The sequence below is a fragment of the Thunnus maccoyii genome, chromosome 8 (assembly GCF_910596095.1).
Source record: "Thunnus maccoyii chromosome 8, fThuMac1.1, whole genome shotgun sequence".
NCBI classification, from domain to species: Eukaryota; Metazoa; Chordata; class Actinopteri; order Scombriformes; family Scombridae; genus Thunnus; species Thunnus maccoyii.
The window spans coordinates 27,236,963-27,261,335 of NC_056540.1; the positions used below are offsets into that span (position 1 = coordinate 27,236,963).

The 24,373-nt window shown below is 37.7% G+C and overlaps 1 protein-coding gene across 1 annotated transcript in view; it reads right to left on the bottom strand.

Moving 5' to 3' along the window:
- Positions 1–24,373, bottom strand: part of fstl5 (follistatin-like 5) — a 177,444-nt gene that overhangs the window by 69,646 nt on the left and 83,425 nt on the right. Inside the window, exons 5-6 of the mRNA XM_042419078.1 lie at positions 19,600–19,796; positions 13,763–13,883 (exon numbers count right to left, since the gene is read on the bottom strand). Of these exons, the coding sequence (XP_042275012.1) occupies positions 13,763–13,883; positions 19,600–19,796 (318 nt within the window). The remainder of the gene's footprint in view (positions 1–13,762; positions 13,884–19,599; positions 19,797–24,373) is intronic.

A 24,373-nucleotide genomic window follows, 5' to 3' on the forward strand; every position in this document is an offset into this window, starting at 1 on the left:
AGGTGACACATTTATTATTTATCATTATTATATAAACCAATAAAAGGATCTTGAAATTCATTCTGAAGCAGACAGTTCAGAGACTATAAAATTGGTGTAATGTGTGCTCTCTTTCTGGTCTTCGTCAACACACATGCAGCTGAGTTCTGAAGCAATTGTAGTTGCAATATATATTCTTCTTAGGGAGACCATAAAGCATAGCATTACAATAGTCAATGCTGCAGGTAATAAAAGCGTGCGGTAGTGCCTCTGTACTGGCTTGAGAGAGAAGCGGTTGCACTCTGGAAATGTTTTTCCAATGATAAAATGCATTCTTAGTTATATTTCTAATGTGGGGTTCAAAACTGAGATCTGACTCAAAGATGACTCCTAAGTTTTTTTACCTGTTGACAGGGCTTTAATGCCAGTGCTTGTAGTTTCACATGGAGTTTCTCTCTCAGAGCTTCAGTACTGATGACCAAGACTTGGCTGGCTGAGCTGTAAAAAATTCTCTGCCATCCATAATTTGACAGCTAAAATACAGTTAAAAAGGGCATCGATTGGCCCTGGGTCGTCAGGAGACACAGCAATGTAAAGCTGTGTTGCTGTGCTGTTATTTCACGTGGATGTTTGCCGTGCAAAGACCTTGAAGGTTGAGATGTTGCTTGTTAAACTTTTGGGAGCTTGAAATATTTAGAATGTGGTCTACCTCACAGCTTTCTTTGTATACAGTACCAGTCAAAGGTTTGGACACAGCTTCCCCAGACTTTTGACTGGTACTGTATATTCACCGTCTTTGTTTTGTATACAGACCACTATAAATGCATGCTATGTTAGCCTGCTTTGGATTGTCTACTTTTTTATCTACATTAATTTTTCTTGGCATTATTAATATCTTTACAGGCCTGTTAAATGAAAGGATGGGAGCTGCACTGAAATCTTGACTGTGATGATAATAATGAATAATACACTTTTCTAAAAATAAAGTGCTTTACATGAATAAGTCTACAGCTATGCTAGCAGCTGTACATATTTGAGAGCTTTGAATAAAAAACACAGAAAAAAAAACTATATAGTAAAAAATCTGCCTTTTTTGTGAGATGTCTTCATAAGAACAGATGGTTAGTTATATTAAATCCAACCAGCACTTTTCTTATTTATTTTGTGTTTCATTGCTTGTGAAAAACAAACTAAAAACTAAGAAAACAAGACAGGAAAATAATAAACAGATGTAAATGTTGGAGGCTTGTTATGTCAACATCACAGCCTTGTAATTAAGATCTTCTGAGCATCTTTGAAGGTAATAACTTTAGTCAAAATCATCAAGAGACCATCATACTCTACATCTACAGAAGTGGATGTATCAATGTAAATAATTCCATGTTTGTTTACATGGGAAAGTCTGCAGCTCATGGTTAGGTCTAAGAACTTTGGCATCATTTTGAGGGTGGAACTACCTTTGATGTGGATTCTGAGCTTTTCCACTTGAGAAAAGTGGAAATGAGATTTATTTTATAATTCTGCAAACAGTCCCAAACCAAGAAAAATACCCTGGGCATGGCTACAGTGACCAGCCTTTGAATATCTATTCAGCATCTACAGTCTCATCCTTCTGCATATAATACACCTGAAGATATGATTGTGTTTTTACTGCTACAACTCGCTTAAAAATGCAGAAATTACAGGTATTAGGTAAAGGGCAAGAAGATAATTATTACCCCTTCCTCTCTCCTCCCACAAACATTATAAACATCAGGATGGCTGTAAAACATTAACGAATGGCCTTAGTGAATGTATTACCTCTGGTTGATCAGCCTCAAGTCTGTTTCCAGAGCAGCTGTTGGGAGAGATCCTGAGGGATGATGCAGCATTAGTATGCAGAGCCTAAGAGGAGTTCTAATTGGACTAATTTTTTCACAGCTACCTTGTGGAAAACAACTAATGAAAAATTCCCCTATCTTACTGCAATAAGTAAATTATAGTGCACTTAAGCTAAAGAATAATAGAGGCTGTGATTGCATGGATTCCTCATGTTCATCCATCATATCATGACATCATGAGCACGCTGGTCATGTGGTGAAAATGGCACAGCAACGCCTCTTTCACCTCAGGCAGCTGAAGAAGTTTGACAGGGGTTTAAGATTCTACAGGATTTTTGCAGAGGAACCACTGAAAGCATCCTCACTGGATGTATCACCGCCTGGTGTGGTAACTGCACCACACTCCACCACAAAGCACTGCAGAGGTTTTTGCGGTCAAGCCCAGGACATCAGCAGATGTGAGCTTTTCTCCATCCAGGATATATAACAGGCGGTGTGCCAGGAAGGCCTGTAGAATTATTAAAGACCCCATCACCCCAACCATGGGCTGTTTCAGCTGATACCGTCTGGCAAACAGTAAAGCAGCCTCAAGGCCCAGACCAGCAGGCTTTTTCCACCACGCCACCAGGCTTATGATCAATTTTCACTAACGCCCTGCAGCCTGCTTGATGTCACACATGCATACACACATATTTGTACATACACACAATATATACATATAGATATTTATTCATATATTATAGATAGGACACATGCACACCACACTTTAAATACATACATACACTCCTATGTTTCATACTCTTCTTGTTGTTTATACTCTTATCTATTACTATTGCTTTTACTATTTTAAATGTTTCTTTTTTTCCCCTACGGCATTGTCGAGGAGCTGAAACCTAAGATTTTTACTCTCTTATACTTGTGTAATGAGATGTAACGATGAAGAACTTGAAACTTTCACCCACATAAGCCTGCATGGCTTTATACTATATTCTGAGTAGCATCAAAAACATTATGTATGTGTCTTTGTTAGGATAGTGTTAGGGTAGTATATTTGTTGCATTCATCAATCAGCTGTACCTGTTTTAAACTCAGAGAGAGTTACAGTAAATAACTCTACCAGTTTTACACCAGCATCAGCATCACAGCATACTTGAATAGCTGCATAACTGCAAACGGTGCATGCCAACACCTTCAACTGGATGACGGGAGATGTTAAATGTTGAGAGAAGAGGATGAATGCAGCAATCTGTTTACACCGAAATGCTAAACAATCCTGGCAGCCAGAAAAGCACTGAACCTCTCTCAGGCAGAGGGCACAAAAAAACATTCTGAGAGACGTTTTCTCCTCACCGGGAATTTAAACCAGACACATCAATGGTGCATGAATGCTACTGAAGCATTCATTCATTTCATCCACAAAGACTCCACCCTCTGTAACAGCATCACTGTCCTCAGAATGAGTTGCCTTATCAGTAGCTCAGAGAGGACAGTGGCCAGACAAACTGAGATGCAGTTTCAGAGATGCAATGGACAAAGATAGCTTTAAAGTAAGTGCAGACGAAAACTACCTATTTTAATGTTTTAAAATATATATTTTCAATTATGTATATTTTCAAAATAGTTATTTAATAATTACATTTATTTTATTCCCTCTGCCCATCTTGCCTCTATATGTCCATAGTGAAACCGCAGGGCTGATACTGAAGCAAGGGTGCTTGATTGATCATTAAATATATGGTTAAAATGTTTAGAACATATAGAAAGTGATATTGGGATTTGTGTGATTTGAATTATATAGATTACACTTGACAAAGCGCAGCACAGTGAAAAAAAAATCCCCAGATTTTTTAAAAAATGCAGGGGGCCAAGTAGTGACGCATGTCTCTCAAAGTTGATGTGGATTGTTATATTTGGAAAGGCTGCCAGTGTTTTTTCATTATTTAATCTTCTGTCACCCTTTTTTAATTCCGGTGTTTATATTTGTATTATTCATCTTGTTCTTTGATATGCAACACTCAAACAAATGGTGTTGCTGCTCCTAAAAATGAGAAAAACACATCAGTTCCTATGTGAATGAAGATTTTTCCAGAGACTATGAGACACTGGTGATCAAAGCAGTTTAACATAGTATAATCCATACTTTTTATTGTTAATTTTTCTGTGCAGAATTGCAAAGTTATCCAGTTTATCCGGCATAAATGAGGGTCTTACAGTTAGCTGAACCCAGTCAACAGGAAATGCTCAGCTGTCTCATGACCTTGATAAAATGATACAGTAATAATGGAATAATCTATTTAATTCCAAACAAAAACATAAAAAGCTCTGTGTGTTTTTAGTAGGTAAGTAATGTAAGAAATATACACTGGCTCCAATATTTGTCATCAACTCATATAGGAAAGAAAAATCCCCCTCATGAGAAAAAAAAGAAACAAGAAAATCTTGAGAAAAGTGTCCCCTCTACTTCAGTTGAGGATCACTTCAATTTAAAAAAAAAAAAAAAAAAAAAAAGTAATTCAACTTCTTTTAAATCTCTCTAATACATTCTAGAGATACAACAATCACATGTTGGAAAATGAGCCATGAATTATGAAACCATTTTAACACCATGTCTCACAGCCAGTGAATGAGATGCTCAGCAGGGGTTTTGACAAGTAAAAGCCTGAGTATCCATTAATTGAAGCTACACCATGGGTACTGAATAACAGCAAACTTGTCTTAATGGAAAAGGAGCATTCCTTTGAATTAGAGAGTGTGAGTCAACTCATTTTCAAGCGTAGAAAACTTTCTGCAAAAGCAGGGATTACACCAGACTTGGAAGCACACAGGATTAGAGCTTTCTTACAGTAAAACAAAATGCTCTCAAACAGACAATGAGAAGGAAGACAAAAAAATATTGAAAAAAGAAATTAAAAAAAGCAATGAATGTAAAAAAACAAGAGGAAAATTACAACTGGACAGGCATGTTCCCCCCAAATAGGAAATACAAAAAGGGCTGATATATTACACAGGCGCACTGCTTGGTTAAACAAACGTTAAAAAGTCTTAACTATAGTGGCTACATGATAGGGATTGGTCTTGTTTTGAAATCATGTAGAAACTATGATAAATGCTCATTTTCTTTACTTTGGTATCTTAACAAAGCAACGTGCCTGGAATTTTTGGGGAATTAATTCCCTTTCTTGTGCACAGTACTTGCCTACCCCTACAACAGGAGCACCTGCTTTGTGTTGCATTGCTGTCAAATCCAAGTATCACTCCCTCCCTTGTTTTGTATGCGTCGATATATTAGATTGCTTAGATGCACAATATTGGCAAGTGAACATCTTAATCCCTAAACCTAGCCATAAGCAGCAGGTTACCATGACAATATTTCAATCACCTTAACCTAGTAATTTTGATTACCTAAACTTTGTTGGTTGACCATCCATGCCCTTTTTACTTGAAGTGCCCAGGTGCCCTTTAAAAAAACAGATAAAACCACAGTCTACTTTTTGCAATAAAGTCACAGCCTAAGTGCCCAAACGGGCCAAATGTCATTGTGGTTAGTGCCACTTTGTTGTGATCTCAGGGTAAGATTAACCCTAAATGTAACTCTATGTTTGGTAGAAATGCCTCTTTGTTATCCCAGCCCCTTAGAGAGTCTACGTACTCAACTGGGAGCAGTAGTTGTGAAAACTTCATATAGGACATTTTGGAATGCACAGATAAACAATCTATTTTGTCAAAGTTACCAGAGCTCAGCCATATATTTGTCACCACAGGTAAATATGTGAATTAAATATTAAACATGATTGAGAGTCAATATTTTTAATGTATTTTATATAATATAATACTAAATGTTCAGTAGGTTTGTCCCTGATCCAAACATATAGTACATACGGATGTTGTCCATCTTTAACTCATACAACTGTGATGACCACATCAGCATTACAATATGATGGATCACATTACAGTCTCTCTTAGTTTACCACTAGTCCCTTGGGAATCTAACGGGAACTCCAAGTCTTCCAGCTTCAGCAGAAATCAAAGAGCTGTACTGTATCTCCTGGCTGTGTGTTCTGTCAGGAGGTGTCAGGGTTCAGATCGATATCTTGGCAACCAAGAAACAACAAGCAGGGGTGAGATATGTCCTACAGTGTAGCACAAATAGCATTACCAGTCTACTTGATAGATAGGTACAATTAAGGTCATTACTGTGAATCAGCTGCATAATGTGTACTGTAAAGATAAACTTTACATCTAAAACACTGTACAGTTGACAGTAGACTTGGGATACAAGTTTAGACGAAAAATGTAGTTATACTACACAAAGTAGGAATAATGCTGTTTCTTCTATTGAGGAATAAGGTATAAGGCCTTTTGCATGTTTTAAAAAGCAAGGTGCAGTGCAAAGCTGTGCATGGACCTAAGAGGAGGGTTTTTTTGGGAGGCAGGGATGAGATCCAAGCCAACACATTAACCAAAGGGATCATTCAGACAGAGGATTCCTTCCAAGCACTTGCACATTCATTTCCATTCTTGTCTGTGAAACAGCATGTCTTGACACTTGGAGAATGCATTTAGTCGGTGTATCCAAACTAATAATCTCAAAGAGTCACTCAGTGAGTGCGCATGCATCAGTGTTCAGTTGTGTCAGCGGGATCTCTGTTGTTGCTATTTTTGGATTTTACTCTTTTTGTGTGACTTTGAGGTTTATATCCTGCTGTTAGTTTCTTTTAAGTATAGTTTCAAGCACTTCAATTATTTCAATGGTCGGAGGATCCAAACTCCTGATTTTTACTTGGACTACCACAGCACCCTAGTCCTGGTCTGTGGTAGTCCCCTGATACCAATTTAAGCGAGATGAAAAGTTAATGGACTCCCTAGCAGTGGCAGCAGCTAATGTGGCTGATCTGGAGACCACCATTCCCTGGACAGGTCTTGCCACCGATGCCAATATGCCTGTCCCCCAGTTCAGTTTGACCACAGACACTGCATCTGATCCTTGACTAATTTCTGGGGTAAAATCGTCCTCCACTCCCCACAATCCAGAGCCTCGGTCTGTTGTTGTCAAAAGGAGTAAGAAGAAGACCAAACACCTGTCATTTGTCTCTGATCCAACACCAACTGCTTCTGTAGGTGATCCGTATATCTCAGCTGCCTTCCCCAGTCCAAAAACACAGACTGGCTTAGCCTTGGGGCCAGTCCAAGGGTCCCTGTCAGAGCAGCTCCTCACCAATGGGAATCTGGGAGTATTGCTGGCAAGCAAAACCTTGGGCGCAGCTGAGAGCATATCCTACACAAGCCAGCAGCCCATCACATTGAGCTAGTGAATAAATTCAACATCCTGGACTTTCCACATTTGGTCACAGTGCCCATGGAGCCTGGCTCTGCAGCAAGGCACCGGTCGGAGCCCCCCATGGCCTCTCTGCCACCCGCTGGGTTCATCACAGGTGGCCTCCCGCCCTGTCCTCCTGGTCTTCTGGGGGAATCATTGTCATTAGGCTCTGTTCAAAACCATTGCTGTGTCAAATCAGAATACACTCTCAGCAGCATATAGGCAACGACCTCACCTGAGCAGGGCTGAGCTGTGCTTCACTGGCTCACCTCGTGGCCCGCCACCACTTCAAATTTGCTCAGGGCCTACTGTACCAGAGAGACCTCCAGATCCTCTGGCTCCTTCTTTCCTAGTGGTCAGCAATTCCATCATCAGGACTGTCAGAAGAAAGTTTGCACAGACACACTACTTCCCTGGCGCGGTACGGTATGTGACTTTACGGAGAGGATTCCATCAATTCTGGCCAGCTGTCCTTCTGAACAGAGCCTCGTCCTAAATATTGGCTGCAACAACATCCCCAAGCAGACATCCAAAGTGCTCAAAAAGGACTTCATCAGGCTCTTCAACACCCTGAAGGACTGTGATAGGTCGATTTTTATCTCTGGCCCCATTCCACCCAATGGCAGAGGAGTCAGCCATTTTAGCCGGACCCTAAGTCACAACTCCTGGCTACTGTCAGCCTGCCCAACTTTTAAAATGTTATTTATGGATAAGCCCCCGTCCTTTTATAGTACTGGTGGGATTCATCCGAGTGCTCTGGGAGCATGTTGTTTAGCTAATAACACATTTTACTCAGTGCAAAATGTTTTTACTAACTAACTCAGTCTAACCCCGGAACATAAACACACCCTAAACTCTGTATGTGTTGAATCCTTACTATTGAGTACCACTATTGCCCCCTGCTGTCATGGAGTGAAAGTCATAGACACTTCCCCCAGGACATACATCAAGGGAAAGCCTATTGGACAACCCATGTTGAATACAAGGGAAGTAAAACCAGCAACAAAAACACAAGGGCATGAATATGATGTAATCCTTATCAAAACATTAGATCAAGCCAAAGTTATCTGAGATCCAAGATTAAACCCAAAGGTCTGTTAGGGGGTCATATCAATATTAGAAGTGTGTCCTCAAAAAAGGAACAGATTTTAGCAGATTCCAATTTTGATTTATGTTTATCAGAAACCTGGTTGAAATAAACATTACCACAAAGGACTTATGTGATACTGAGGTATAATATTTTGAGGAAAGATAGAAATGAAAAAAGGAAGGGGGTCTACTGTTGTACATAAAAAAACAGTTTCATTATTATCAAATTGACCTCCAATTCTGATGTAAGTCAGATCCAGAATGTCTTATAGTAATGATTACTTTATCTCCACAGATGTCTTTTGTAGTTGTGGGAATTTATCGACCGCCATCTTATGATGGAAGTTTTTATGGTGACTTTAAATCTATGCTCTAGGAACTGAATGACTTGGTAAAGAGGAAAAGAGGTGATTTTATTTTTAGGGGATTATAACTTAAACTGGGCTGACAAGAAAATTAAGAAAATCTAAAGGAAGTGTATTGATTTTAATCAAATGATAAATGGACCCATAAGAATCACCAGTATAACAAAATCACAGATTGACTTCTGCAATAAACCAGAAAGGATAATAAAATAATTTTATGTCATTTCAGGGATCACTGATCACAATCTAATACTCATTGGTCATAAAGTGACTACAAATATATTCCTTTTTAAGTAAAGTAAAAATAAGAACTAACCTAAACTGGATACTAAGTTGAGGCAGTTGGATTGGAGTTCTATATACAGTATCAATAAATGAAACAAAGGGATTATCCTCTAAAAACAGATATAAAGTAGGTCTTAATACTGATATGCTTATTTTTAAAAATCTTAGCAATAAAATTTTAACTGAACTCAGGAAGTACAAAGCAAACTTTTTTTTATTAATCTTATATTGCAAACTAAAGGAAATAGTCATTTGCTTTGGAAACATATTAATACCCTGACTGGAATGGAAAAGAGTCGTCCTCAGCATCTTGAACTGAGAATTAATAATGAAGTAACACAATTTTCAAAAGTAATTGCAACATCCTTCAATGACTTGTTGAAAAAAAAAATCGGTTGAAGCCCTGGTAACAACATTTGGAATAAGAGACACTGTGATTATACCACCAGATTCTTTATATCCTGTCCTCTCTTTGACTTAAGTTAGTGAACAGTACGTCATGAAAATAATAACAAATTCATAGAGCTCGAGAACTCCAGATGTCTATGGGACTGATATTTGTTTGATTAAAAGAAATTCAGCAACTTTATGCACTCCTATTACTAAGCTGGTTAACCAGTCGATAAAGGAATCATTTTTCCCTCACTGTCTAAAAGTTGCAGTGATTACCCCAGTATTTAAGGATGGTGTTCATCCCAGTTGAATAACGGTAGGCCTATCAGTGTCATGCCCATCTAATCTAAAGTCTTGAGGAAGGTGGTGGATTTTCAACTACTAGAGCATCTGAATTCTTATCATCATTGTTGTATCTTTTGGTCCACTGGTGGGTTGGGTGAAATTGGGAAAAGTATGTATATGTTGATAAATTGATGATTAAAGTGATAATACAAGTGTTTTATTTTAAAATATTAATACTGGCTTGTAACATTGAAGAAAGTATTTGATGCATCACCAAAGCAGAATGGATGAATATTACTAAATATAAAAGGCAGAGTGGTGATGGCTGTAAATCTCAGATACACAGCATAGCACATAGTAAACTCTAATCTAATGCAATATTTATAGTGCTGCTATACTGACTAACTAAGACACATCATAACTACTGTATTCATTACACCAAATCTCATACTGGTTTTAGGTAGACCATATAGGTTAAGTTCTGTATGGTATATGTAGTGTACTTTACAACAAACTTTTGCATATACTTGAGTTGAGTACATACAAAGTCACTGTTGTGTCAATAATACTGTAGGTTTCCTCATATACTTTGTCACAAAAGGGTGACAATGCTACAGATTTCTGTCTTGATACTGCATAAAGTTATTGTTAATATCTGACAGTCAATGCCACAGCGTATTGTGACACTTTCCAACCAAAAGTTAGTGACACTTTATGATAGATGACACCTTATCTGTTTACCCATGATGCACTGGGCCATCATTCACCAAATTATTCAACAATGACAACGGGCTGACTATCAGTAGCGTGGCAGACATCATTCATATCTGTAACATGATCTAATTAAAAGACATCACTTCTGCCAGACAGTTTCCTTACTGCTAGCTGAAGCAAATTGATTCTCAACCCCCTTCTAGTCTATGCAAAGGAGGAATGAATAATGCATGGACATTAAAGCCTTATCTTCTGTCCTGACAAACAATGTTGCCACACTTTGAATATTCCACAAAGGTGTGCAAAGGGTCCTTATTAGCAGAGTAAGGTATCAGACAGGTGCCATTTTCATGGGGAGCCACTCTATATTTACTGCTGTTCGTTTCCAAGCTGCACCATAATTCTGGACACACTGGATCAATGGATTTGCTTTATGATGACACTCAGTTTACGACAGCGCTTAAGGTATTTGCATAGATTTTTATAGCTGCCACTCAGAGATTATGTCGGCAATGAACTGAAAAACTATAACTATAACGCACTGCATTTTTGCCTCAGGCACTTTGACCAGGGTCTATAAGGCCAAATCATTCCCTGGATCTCTGTCCACGTTGGTCCATTGCACTGCTGGTTTCTTGGATACATCTGCAATTTATTTGTCATTGATATAGATGTTCAAGGCTATGACAGAAGTCATTATTGAAGATGTCTTACTGCATTATGTCAACAGCTGTACACTCAGCTGTACAAATTTTAAAAAAGATGTAATAAAATATATCTGATGTACTTGTGTTTTTTAGTCAATCCAATATACAACATAATAAACAGTAATGTTTTTTTTCCAATTAACATTTATTTCTTGATGGAAATCTTGCAGATGATGTTAGATAGATGATTGTGGGCATCGGGATTAGTTACATTATCATTGCAAAACTTTGATTGGGTGGTTGTGGAGGTGATTTTTCAACGAGAGAATCCTATGCATTCTATGTTGGTGAGCATCTACTTTCCTGAGTTAGGTGGTGTGTATCTTTAGGGAACTGACCTTCAGCTTACTCAGATTCTTTGTAAGGGAAGCAAATGCAGGTATGAACATTGAATTAAATTGTTACAAACAGTTCAATGGGCCACTTCTCAAAGACTACACCCAGAGTTTATCAGTCAGTTTTGACTCTGATGAAGACACAGAGCACGTGGAAACATTAGTTGTTTGCACCTTAATAAATTGCTAGAGCGAATTGTGTGCTCCAGTATCTTCTTTAGGTGCAGTCTTTGAGAAGTGGCCCATTGAACTGTTTGTGACAATTTGTCCTATTGTGAGAGCACCGACCTCAGCCTGTGGAAGGGCTGAAACACAAGAGATTCCTTCAATTCATTGAATTTAACGGCTTGCTAATGTAAAAGAGCCGCTAGTACTGCTGAGTCTATTGAGAATTGACACTTGACACTTTGTAGCTCTGTGCAGTTTTAACCGTTCTTTGATCATTTTTGTTGTTAGCATATTTGGCCCAGATGTATAATCTACCTGCATTTTTCTTTGGACCACACTAGTAGTAATAATGTTTTGACAAATCCAGATCTCTACATTTTTTAATGCTTAGCTCTTTTACACCATGACTGTGTTATCTCCCTGGGTTAGATGAATATAATTCTATTGAAATTAGGTGAATTTAAATATTCAATACAGTTGTTAGTCTCATGAGAAGGTGAATTTGTGACCTTATCAGCCTTTCTTTCTCAGCTGCCTCATGGGCGTACCAGGGGCCTATTCCTTGAAGCACCAAAGCATTTAGCAAAGTGAAGGAGGTCTAACAATGAATAAAGTAAAGAAGACATTATCTGAGAACTACAATGACCTCTAAATATATAAAATAGTAATCTAAATTCAGTATCTGGTGAACAGAGGTGAAATGGCTTCAAGCACTCCAGCAGTGTGCATGAAAATCTTGAGTCAAGCTATGTTGTTGACAAAGACATACCAAGCGTATTATTGCTTGACTGAATCCTAGAATCCTCACTCAAAAGAGTTCGTTAAACTTTACAAAATGTCTTATGCATTCGCAATATCGTTTATATATTAGGCCAGCTATCCATTGTTGCTAAATAACAACATTAAGTGTTGTATAACGATAAAGAATGGGGTATAAAATGTGTGAGAAAGTAAGACAGGTCAAAAGAAACTCTGCCTCAGAGGGGGAGATTTAGTCACATGAAATATCCTATTTCTCTGTGAGGAGTTAAGCTGGAAGCATGCAAAAAAGATCTGAAAACTGAAGAGGAAGTAGTTTTAGTTAGAGCAACTCAATTCTTCAAGGAAACCCAGCTCCCCTCAGATCGGCTGGAGCTTGTTTCTTTTTGTAATTTGCCAGAAGGGGTTTGCACCCACACATTCACGTACTGTACGATGTGGAGAATAGTAGACAAGATGAGACTCCTTAACTTTGCCAATTGCTCTCATGACTTTTTTTGCCTGTTCAAATTAAATGCTTCAGATACAAAGGGATGATGAGATGAGTGTTGATTATGAATTCTCTCCTGCTGCTAAATGTGTCAAGCCAGCCAAATGTCAGAGGATATTCTGTCAGAGGATATTGAGCTGACTGAAAATGTCAGACAGGGAGGAATCACCAAAGAGAGCATGAGGAGGAAACTAGTGCACATGTGTTGGTGTTACACAGATACAGCAGAGCACCTGTCATCATTATGTTGCCTAATGAGGGAGGTTTGGTTTGAACTACTGTATCACAGTAGTTGTGACCTGGTTCCTTTGGCACAAACTCCATTTTGAACTCCTTTATTGACCTATCCCCGTGGAACAAACATTTGAAGACCGATAACACAATTGGCAACAATCTGGAGTTCTCTGTGAGTAAACCTTTGGCAAGATATCAAACAATATTCAAGAGATGCAACAGACTGACAGTTTAAAAAGGAACAAGTAAACTACTTTCAAGATATCAAAGCAAAATGCAATCTAAACTTAATTAAATAACCTTTTCTTTTATGTAGCCCACAAGGTTCATACATTTTAAAACAGATGGCTTACATTTTAAGCTAATAAAAGAAAAACAAGGGGGAAGCATGAATAAAATAAAATGAAATTAATGAAAATGAATTATGTTATGAGCTTGAACAGATTTCAGTTGTTTCTATGATTTCAAGTTACCCTTTATGCTGCAGGTTGATCACAATTATTGCATCACTGTCCAAGTAAATTATGCTCAATTGGTGAAAAATTGTGTGGACACCTTTGTCACAATGTTAATGGGCTAAGATAATATGAACAATCCAGAAGTATTTAAAATATATTGATTGCAACTTGGTGGATGAGAGATTCAGTTCTGCCACATCTGATCCATGTTTTTACAGATAAATGGAAAATGTGGGACAGAAAATATCATATGCTGCCTAAGTTTTCATTCTTTTTCAGAGACAATGTTAAGCCTTTTTTTTTTACTTGGAATGAGTGTTTCAAGTTACACAAAAGACGTTTGACAACAAAATTTTGAACTTACCGAAAGCTGTGTAAAACTCCTCTTTTGTCAGGTGCTCATCATCATTGACATCATTGTACTTCAGCAGATCGAACAACGTGCACTCAGAGATGTCCTTGGAAAGACCCTCTTGCTTGATGACCTTCAATGAGAAAGCAATCATGTACAGTTGTACAGGGTGGGCATTGCTCTTACTGTAGGTGTAACTCTATTTACTTTTCATATGTAAATGATTGTTTTTAAGTTGAGGGTTTGCATAAGGCTTATTGCTGTGGACATTATTGTGGACAGACTTGAAAACATGATACCTCTTCACAGTGACCTCTTTTTCATGGCACCCCTTCATGCCCACCCACACAATCCACATTAACATGCAACCTTTTCAGCTATACATTGACACCATGAATATCTTTTATAAGACTTCAGGTTACCTAAGTAACAAAGTAAATAACATACATGAAAAATATGACATACTGTATATGAACTAACATCAATATCAAGTGAAATAATATAGATCTGTTGTCAATCACTCAGAAAAAAGGGAGTCCCCAGTTGCTGTGCACATTTGCAGATTAATATTGAACTCAAATAAATAATGAACAAAAATTAAGGAGGTTAATTAGTTAAATGTATTCATTTTGATCAAAAGTATGCCTGTAATGTCACCAGTCTTAGCTACAGCATAAGTGCATATTTAACGGGGTTTTTAATATGGTGATTTCAACGTTTACAGTTTATTTCTCCTATTTTGATATGTTTAAAAGTGTCATTTAACAATATAGTTGATGTGAATGTTGCCTCTGTTTTGTAGTGAAAAAAAAAAAACATTAAACCTTGGGTTCTTTAACTGACCCCACTTTGGGAACCACCTGTCTATGCTCATAATGTTTGCAGTGTAGTGTCTGGGTCCTGATAAAGAAAGCTTTTGTTGAAATGTTGCTAACAAATTGTAAAAAGTACATGGATGTGATCTTTTCTTCATCTTTTCTTTTCATCTGAAATGGATTGGAATAAAAGTATAAAGCAGCAGTGAATAAAAATACTCAAGTGCAAATTGCCCAAAGTTCTTAAGTACATGAGTATACTCCCAGCAACCTATTATTTATAGTCTGCTTTGAAAGGATATAAATGGATATAAATCTTTGTAATCAGTAAATGTTACATTCTCTATTTAAGCTCTTTGTTGACTGTCAAAGGCGATGAAACTAACACAGAACTAGCTGTCAGTTTATCCTAGCATAAACTGAGACTCACTGAGGTTTTGTCACAATAGACGGTGAAAGGGCCCCAAACACTGTGCAGGTTTTATCATCATCCTGCTAAAACATGATCCTGTTCAACACCCTCTACATGGCCGTGGCAGTACAACATCCATCATACTAGATCGACTGTCAAAATGCTGATCACAAGGGACAGCTTTATACATCATGCCTCGTCCATCGGATCAGTGCACTTCCCTTCCCAGATGACTTAGCTAAAATTTAGGAGTCACCTGTAATAGCATATTTTTAGCCTAACCCAGATACACTATAAGTAAAGACTAAGAATGATGTTCACCAACAGACGCGGCTTGTGTCCTTCTTTAATTATTTTATCTCATCATTTATAGTTGTGCATCTAAATCAAGCCAAAACTAACCTTACAAGAATTAAATATGTGCTCACTTTAATTGCTATACATTTTTCACAAAAGAAAAGGAATTGAAACTCAAAAATATTCTTGATTCTCTGGTATTTCCTTCTGGCTTGCTTTGACTCGACGTAACGTAGGTGGCTTTTGAAAGATTTTTAAGTGGTGTTTGAGTTACAGGCCTTGATGCTTCAACCATATTACTTAAATAATTCATGACATGGCCTTACTTCTCACACACATAACTTTGATTGCTGTGGATTCCTCAGATTTTTGCTGTCACTTCTTAGTAATGTCTGACCATTCAACCGTATTAAAAGAGGGCCAATGACATGCTCACTGGCTTTCAGCAGACCCCGTGAGCTAAATGAACTGAGACACATCATTGATGAGATGACCAGCTGTAATGTTTATTGCGAATGCAGCTTCTGCATGTTTGAAATCGAAGCTTAATTTACAGAGCCGATGGAACATTGGCTGGTTAGTCAGATAGAACACCTATCTTATAATTAGCAGTATTTACTACTTCATAACATTATAGACTAATTTCTATAATTATGCAGGACCTATTATGTGCCACCATGGCTACATGTAAACATATGTATATGACATAACCGTATTGTGCAGTGGCCTATTTGCAGAGGGCATTGGCAAGGTCACACCTGCATGTCCTTCACTAGCAGAACACCACTGTTCCCATGCAGTTCCTACAAAATCACATGCTTTGGATCAGGCAGTCTGCAAGACCATCATAGACATGTCTCATGCTTTTTCTTCCATATTCTTTGCCTTGACCATTACACAGTTTACGAATTAGTTTGCCTAACATCTTAGATATATTTATGTTATGTTTGTCTCCTTAGTCATCTTCATTTGTTTTCCTACAATCAAATTAAGGTACTGTATTATCCCTGTGTGTAACTTCTAAACACAGATTTGCCAAAATCTCATGCATTGATAAGTGAGATGCTGAAAAGTTTACTGTAAAGCAGTATAGTATTGTTCGTCTTTCATTTTCAAAGATGTGCACGCTCATTATCAGCTATTTCGGTCTTGATGAGGGCTTGATTTGTTCTGATGTCATAAGTGTGAGCATTAGGAGCAATAAGGAAAATACAAATCTTTTCTGTAATATTTCCAGATATGGATACTTCTGTGGAGGGACAAAAAGAGCAATCTTCTTAAAAGCTAAGACCTTGAAATTTGTTTTAATTGCAATGTTAAAAGTTCTTGAAATACCTTTAATGTGCAAAATAAGACAAAAAAAAAAAACAAAAAAAAACTTTTAACACAGGTCTCTGCTTGCAACAAAATGATATAACCTTTGCATGGCAAAATCACAGTTGGAAAACAGTCAAACCAGTTATATCTTTATATCCATGTTTTGTTGCATTTTTCCAAGTCAGACTTGCAATACTGGTAGACAGGACAGCTAGGGTGGACAAGGGTGGAACAAGGTCCATGGTTGACAGTTCACTATCCTCTCTCTTTTTGGGGAAATGGTATAATTTCACACATTCTGTCAATGGTCAAATGATAGATACAAGCAATGCATGAAGAGATGAGTTTTGATTTGCCATTTCAAAAGGGCACGCAAGACTAAAAGGGCAGGGACAATTGCTCCCTGTGCCCCTTCTGGTGCACACTAGCAAGTCAAGCAAGCTAGGGTGAGGAATTTCTATCCTAGAATTTCAAATTAGATCAGAGAATGCTCCAATTATAAAGGGCGCTTTAGGGCAGGGGTTTGACAGCCATGGTTTTGTACTTTGAACTGCTGATAAGAGTGCGATTTGATTGTGCAGTGCTCCTTTTGAGGGTTTGTTCACACCAAAATTTCATTTGTTTATATCTTGTCTTCTTTCACATTCATCTTTTGTCAATAAGGAAAAAACTCTGCAATCCTAGCTCATGCGACTGAGGTTAAGAAAACATGTAGATTGCCCTGACAATGCAATCAAAGCATATCTGAACCTTTATGTATTGTGTATAATATTTGAAACAAACATCCTTTGGAAGGAAAGGGAAACTGTATTTTCTGAGCTATTAATTACTCTGAAATTACATTCTGAAATGCAGCTGAGAGAATGTCTAATACACTGATATAAAAACTCATTAAAGACCCAATCTATAATTACATTCAGGCGCCTTTATGTTGATACACTGTCAAGCCACAACTGACTTTGTTTATTAAGTGATTTATCAGATTGATTAAGCTATTTTGCTCTGATATTTATCATTGAGTTATTTATTATGCTGTGACTTTGACATGAGGGAAAAGTATACAGAAACTCGAAAGTTTTCTCAATATTTTGAGGCTGTAAATATTTTGAGGATGTAAATATATGTATATAGTGACAGAAAACTTGATATTATAATCTTGTTTTTGTAGATCAGATGAATAGACAGATAAAAAGACAAAACACCGAAAACAAGTGTTCTCACAAAGACCATGAATGTATGCATGTATGCAAAAAAGACCTTTGAATTCAGTTGAAAACCTCGTGAGGGACACCTGCAGTCCACTGATATTATTCCTGACTATTCCTACTCCTCTTTACTCTGAGATTCTGTGTTGTATAGCTGACGCTGTATGAAATCTGCCAACATTCCCATATGTTTGAATGATAAAAACAGGAAGAAGGCTAAAAGCAGCCCTTGAGGAGCCGCCTGAAAAGAGCTTCTCCATTTGGATTTTACTTATTACTGACTAGCTTGTGTCATTCAAACACCTAAGTAGAGGTGGAGTGGTACAGCTTGGCCTGGAATAGAATAAATGGCATCACCAATAGGATTGAAAATCTGTCCAGAGAACTATTCAGTAGATAAAAAGGGCATATTCAAATTCACATTCAGGGCATACTGACAATATTATTCCATAAAACACAGCGCAACATGGTTTGTTGACTATGCATTTCACTCACTAAGCATTGATTTCTCCCATGCTGGCACAGGGCACCATGTAAATGTAAAAACATGTAAAAATATGTAAATAATATGAAAATATGGCGAAAATTTCATGATTTTCAGGAGTTATTTCGATGTGTTGAACTCAAAATATTAAAAAAAAAACATCAAATCAATCTAATGAGACCTCCCTATGAGGGAAAAGAGCACTGACAAAGCTAACCAAGGTGACCCCTGTACAGATGGGATATCCTATTTGATCAGCAAGAAACTGACCTTAGAACAGCAACTGGCTCTGTGGTTCTGAAAACCACCGGAGGTTGCTTACCCTTTCAATTATTCAAATACTTTCTATATTAAATCAGTCCTCAGGTACTGGGAGACTTTATTTGTTATGCACAGAATACCTTCCTTCCTCTTGGCAGCCACAAAAAAGCTCTTTTTTTTACAACCATCCCTCTTGGCAGTGCCGGTCAAAGGCTGCAGCCTCCCATGAGCACCAGGCTCCTTTGACCCATATTGCTTTTCAAAAGATTTACCTAGGGCCACACACAACAGCTACCAGAGGGAAGGGTAAGAGGAGTAAAATGGATACAATTACGGCAGACATCAAAGCAGCTGGTTTAAACACCTGAGCACATGGTTTCATTTGTAGTCTCCTTTTAGATGGATATTTAAATAAAATGAATCTACAGTTTTAACAGTTTTGGAGAGGTTTTGTGGAGTGTCTTGACAAAGGAAAGTGTCATAACAAATACTAGTAGGTTTTGGTAACACTGTATTTAAGTAAAGTCCTAATATTTTTCCAAAATGCTTCCTGGAAGGAGTCATGTAATTTGGGACTAATTATAGCTAAAATACTTGCAGTGCTCAGTTAGTAGACTTTCAACTAATGAGTTTTAATTTAATGACAAGCTAGTGTAACCTTTAGTCAGTGCACGGTGAACAGTTTCAAAATAATAAATTAATAATAACAGTTTCAAATAATAAATTAATGATGAATTTTGAATTTGCTTTGGTTGAAAGGAAGCAGTCCTTTTTAAGGAAATTGATCAAGACTCAACCCAACACAACTAACTAAAATGTCTGCCTCAGATTTGTCTGAATTTTACTTCGGACAAATTAATCATACCTCTGACCAGAAAATTTTAGAAAACATTCATAAAGAACAGATTGATGAACTAAAGCATTACTCAGATTTATTGGGGCGGACATCAATATTTATTAATAAATAAAAACTAATTCTAGCTCAGTGTGATCAAGACAAATTATTGTTACTGATTAAGTAAAGTAAAAATGGATTGTTTTTGGATGTTTGTCCTCACCTGTGAAAGTTCGCTGGCATCTATTTGACCATTGTTATCTGCATCAAAACGTTTGAACATCATATCAACCAGTTGCTTCCTGGCAGCCATGTTGTCCTCGTGGGCCCCGTGGATGGTAGACCTCATATATCTTTTATCATGCAGATCCAGAATCTTGGTCTTCAGGCGACGATAGTCACTCAATCTACAGTCATCGTCTGGGAAACAAATGAAAAAACAGAAGGAGAACAGTTATGAAAAAGACGAGAATACTTGTGTTTAACTTGCAACATCACAGTGCTCAACAGCCCTCCTGTAAGAGCTGAAAGGACAGTATGCTTTTGCCTTGTTTGAATTACAAAAAAATATCTAAATGTTAACAGGATGTCTAAAAAAAGGTATTTCATTAATACCTAAAAGCCTCGCGGGTGATGAAACCAGGACATGATTAAAAGCATTGGACTTATGATTTCTAAAACTGGATGCAATGTTTGAAATCTCAGCCAATTAGTACCTGTGAAAACAAAAAATCCCCCTGAAGACTCACATTATTAAACAATAAGCAGCTGTTTATATTCAGCAAAACCCAAATCTCTACATGTCTATGATTGTCTGCATCACAATAACAAATACTAAGGATTATTTTCCCAAGGGGACCACAAACAGTGACAGTCGGGCCGCATTGCACCGCCACAAACTAAGAAAGCAGCAGCCCCCCTCAACACAAAGAAACTGACGAACAAATCCATCACACATGTGTCAAGAGCTAACCCTGACAGCAACAGAAAACATGATGGTGTTGTATTTACAATCCACCATCAAAGGCTCTAGATCAAAGAAGTCAACTACATGAAAGGTTCAGCAGAGTAGAGTCGAGGCAAAGAGAAAATAATGACTAGAACTAGCGGTTGACACATGTCATATCAACTTCTCATTGTTAGATCTGGAAGTGTTTCTCCTCTAATAACAGTTATATTAGCTGATGTCAACCAACCCACAAGAAAAACTTTATTGTACGCCGAGATGATTTTCAAATCTCAGGGGATGAAGGTGACATCTCCACAAAGTCGTACAGTGTGATCACCTACTTGGGAAAAAATATGGAATAATAGCTGCTGCATGGAATCTTCTGCGAGACAAATGAACTTTGTATGGGATGATCAGGCGAGAATGATTTAACGAGTGCGATAATGAGATCTCCACTCAGTAGAATTGGGTACTTGCTGATAGCTTATGAGTAGTTAAGCAAAATCAGAGACACCTAAAAAACTAATGACATGTCATTAACGGATGCATAGGCTCTCATTTTTGTCTTATATATTTCTTCAGGCATTCCTTCAAAGAAACAACTTGAGCAATCAGCGAACATTTAAATAAGATGCTTGGTGTGTTCCCAATGCTAACCATCATTTGGATATAAGAGGCTGAAAGAAGTTCTCTGCCAGTGAAATAAGTAAGCTTCCACGGATGCCATCAAGTCATTTTCATTTTCATCTAATTTCTGTATGACCTTGTAAAGTCTTGAGATGTAGAAACTTTATTCCTGGCGTTGAAGTATTTATTTATTGTGAGTGAGAAAGGTGTGAGATGAAACAGTCGTAGGAGGCATTTGTGCAGCTTTTTATATTCGGTTCATATTCTACCAGGAATAGAAAAAGAATGATTGTAAGCAAGAGAATTAACTGTAAATTAAAATGATTAGAATTGATTTAGTGAGCTTTTTAGCTCTTAGTGATTAAGGAAAAACCTGAATAAATGAGTGGAGAAACATGATGAACGCAGATGGCTCCACACAGGACACAAGGGGTCACTGAATGGTTTGATCAGTACTGTATGAAAGAGATATGTATCATATACTATTATCATCACCAGTTGTACTACCTATGAGAGATTTTGGTCTGACATTGTGATACACAGCAATCTCAACATCATAAAAACACCTTAATCTATTCAGAGAATGGTCTTCATCTCTCAAATCTGCCAAGGAACATTGAAGCTGTTCTGGTAGGTCATGGTGGCCCAACACTTCAGATACTTCATGTAGGTTTTTCCGTTAACTTGTCACCCATCTGTAAACGTTGTATTTTTAAAAAAGATCTCAGTTTTTCTGGGCTACAGAAAATGGAAATCTCTTCTTGCAGTGCTTTGTTTTCTGACAACGAGTTGGAGAACTGAATAATTGAAACCTTATATAGCCAGTTGGAGAGAATTAAACATATAAGCAAGGTGCTCTGGAACAATGCCTCAGTTTGTTTTTAGCAGGAACACCTGTCAGTTAGATACAAACTGAGTTGCTGACAGATGTTAGAGCTGCATGCTCAGTCTGAAGCTTCTTGCAACTAGCAAGGTGTGAACAACAGCAGTGGTGGCTGTCTTTTCTATCCGCTACTGCAGGTAACAAACCAACCGGAGGATCTGTTTAGTTACAAAAATTGATTTGGCTGTTAAAACAGTGAGAGGAGCTGGTTAATTATTGGGAGTAAAACCAGCAAGTTTAATTATTGCCCTCGAAACTGCATCAGCTGTTATATTGCACGCTGCAGCATGCTGCATATCATGGGACAGGGTCTGTTTTGACAAGCGTCAGTTCCAGAGAAAATGCCTTGGTCACAAAAGGCAGAATGAATAAAATATAAATGGCTGCTGGCATACCCAGGGGATATGAAGGTCAGCGACGTCAAAGGAGCACACACTGGCACATGCATGCACACACACACACAAACACACTTACACATTTGAGCACACAAAGTCTTTTGCACACACACATTCTCTTACATACAGTATCCATACCCCGAAGTATCCAAACAATACATGTTACACAGGGGAGTGTCAGCTTTAATTAGACGCTACCATTATCGCTCTCAAATGAACTTAACCAACATGCCACAGTGAAAACATTCCTTTTTATTGTATTTTCGAGTCCAATCCATTTAGTGGCACTAAGATCCATTGATAAAACCCAGGATTGGATTCTGTAGGCAACTCATCCACCCAAATGGCTTTCACGCTGCTACTATGAGAGAGACACAGTGTGATGCAACCTGCCTACTTAGTCCATGTGATTGTCAGGGTAATCACTCCATTCACGGAGACAAATTCAATGATTTTATTCATGATGTTTTTGAGGGTTTTTTTGAACAAATATATTGCTGCCTGCTAAAGTTAAATGATTCCAATCATCCATCTAGATGCCCCTGAATCGAACCTCACGTTGTCTGTTTTTTTCTTTTTTACTGCAACAAAGCAATACAGGAAAAAAAGGATAGCAGGCTGTAAGCATTGGCAACCTCGTCTCTCTTTCTTAAAATCACCTGACTGTGATGAAAATACAGAACATGTCTGATCACTGTAGCTCTGGTGCTGAATGCTAGCAAAGTCAGCTAAACTACTCCTACTGCCATCCAGTGTGATTGCCCTTTGGCTGAGAGGCATCCCCCTAGGATGGGAGCACTTTAATTTTCATGTTTTCATGGATGAATAAATTGAACTTTCAACCTACCTACATGTTATTATTGAGGTATGACCAGAATGCCCACTTTTTATTTTTTTGATGGTGTGGCATTCTGAAGTTTTCACATAGCAGATAAAAGGAAACGGGAGTTTTTGCAGGTGAGCTTGAATGTAGAATAACTGAAGAGGCCATAATAAATAACACGGTATGTCTCATAATTTTAGTTTAAGGGTTATTATTATTGCTGAAAAAGCATCAGTAGAGTGTAGAATATTTTTAAAAACAAAAAAAAAAGATCCATTGGTAAACAGGAATGACAAGTAGATGACAAGTTGAAATAAACAAGCTGTTTCATGTCGACTGGAATCTCCCCTTCATTATAGTGTATTTTTTTATATTTTTAATCATGCTTATGCAATTAATGTTTATGCATGTTGGTTGTATCAACTGTTTCAAAAAGAAGTAGGGTATACTTAAGTTTAAATGTGTCCTCCAGAGTGAAAAAAAACAACCTTACATGTAAGTGTTTCCTGTATCTGTGAGTTTTCTTGCACATTCAACAGTACAAACAGTTTGACCTTCATGGAAGCTGCATTCAAAAGATTCCGAGTCCTTCTACAGGCAATAACAATCTCATGAAGAATGGCTAAAACTTGAATTTATGTTCGATGGTTCCTTCCCCCATGGTAAAAATAAGACAGGAGGCAGATTTTCATTCAACTGTGAACAGTCTCTTTTTTATGTGTTTTGAATTACTGCAGCTTAATTAGTAAATATGACCCAATCTTCCTTTTTCCCTGAGTGATCTTAAAACTTCCCTTTTAGAGTTGACAGGAAATCTGCTCATTTATAACACATACTAATGACAAGAGTCCTTTTTTGCAACATCCAATTACCAGCTGAGTAAACACCATTCGAGGGGGAGTTAACCGTGTTGTAAGAGAACCATAAACTGTAAAACTCCCACTGGAACTCTTTAGTATAATACAGCTATTGTCGACATTACTCATGGATGAAACACATGACATTTTCCAGGGCCAAAAGGTTCCTTTTTGACACAGTTTAGTAATACCACATGAAAAACACAGACCTGTCATAGTTTGCTTTACTGTTTAGCTTTGACTGCTCATTGACCTTGTTTGTGACAAATGTTTGGTCACATGGGCTCCATATGTGGCAAGTGGTTGGCCGGGTTCCACTGTGAAAAGCCATTGCCTCTTATTAATTGCCTTGAACTGTTCATATAATGTGTAGGTCAAGTCCCCACCTGCATGGAAATGCATGTCAGAGTGAGAGGACTCATATGCGCTGTATCGATTGAAGACAAATGATTTATTTAGTTGA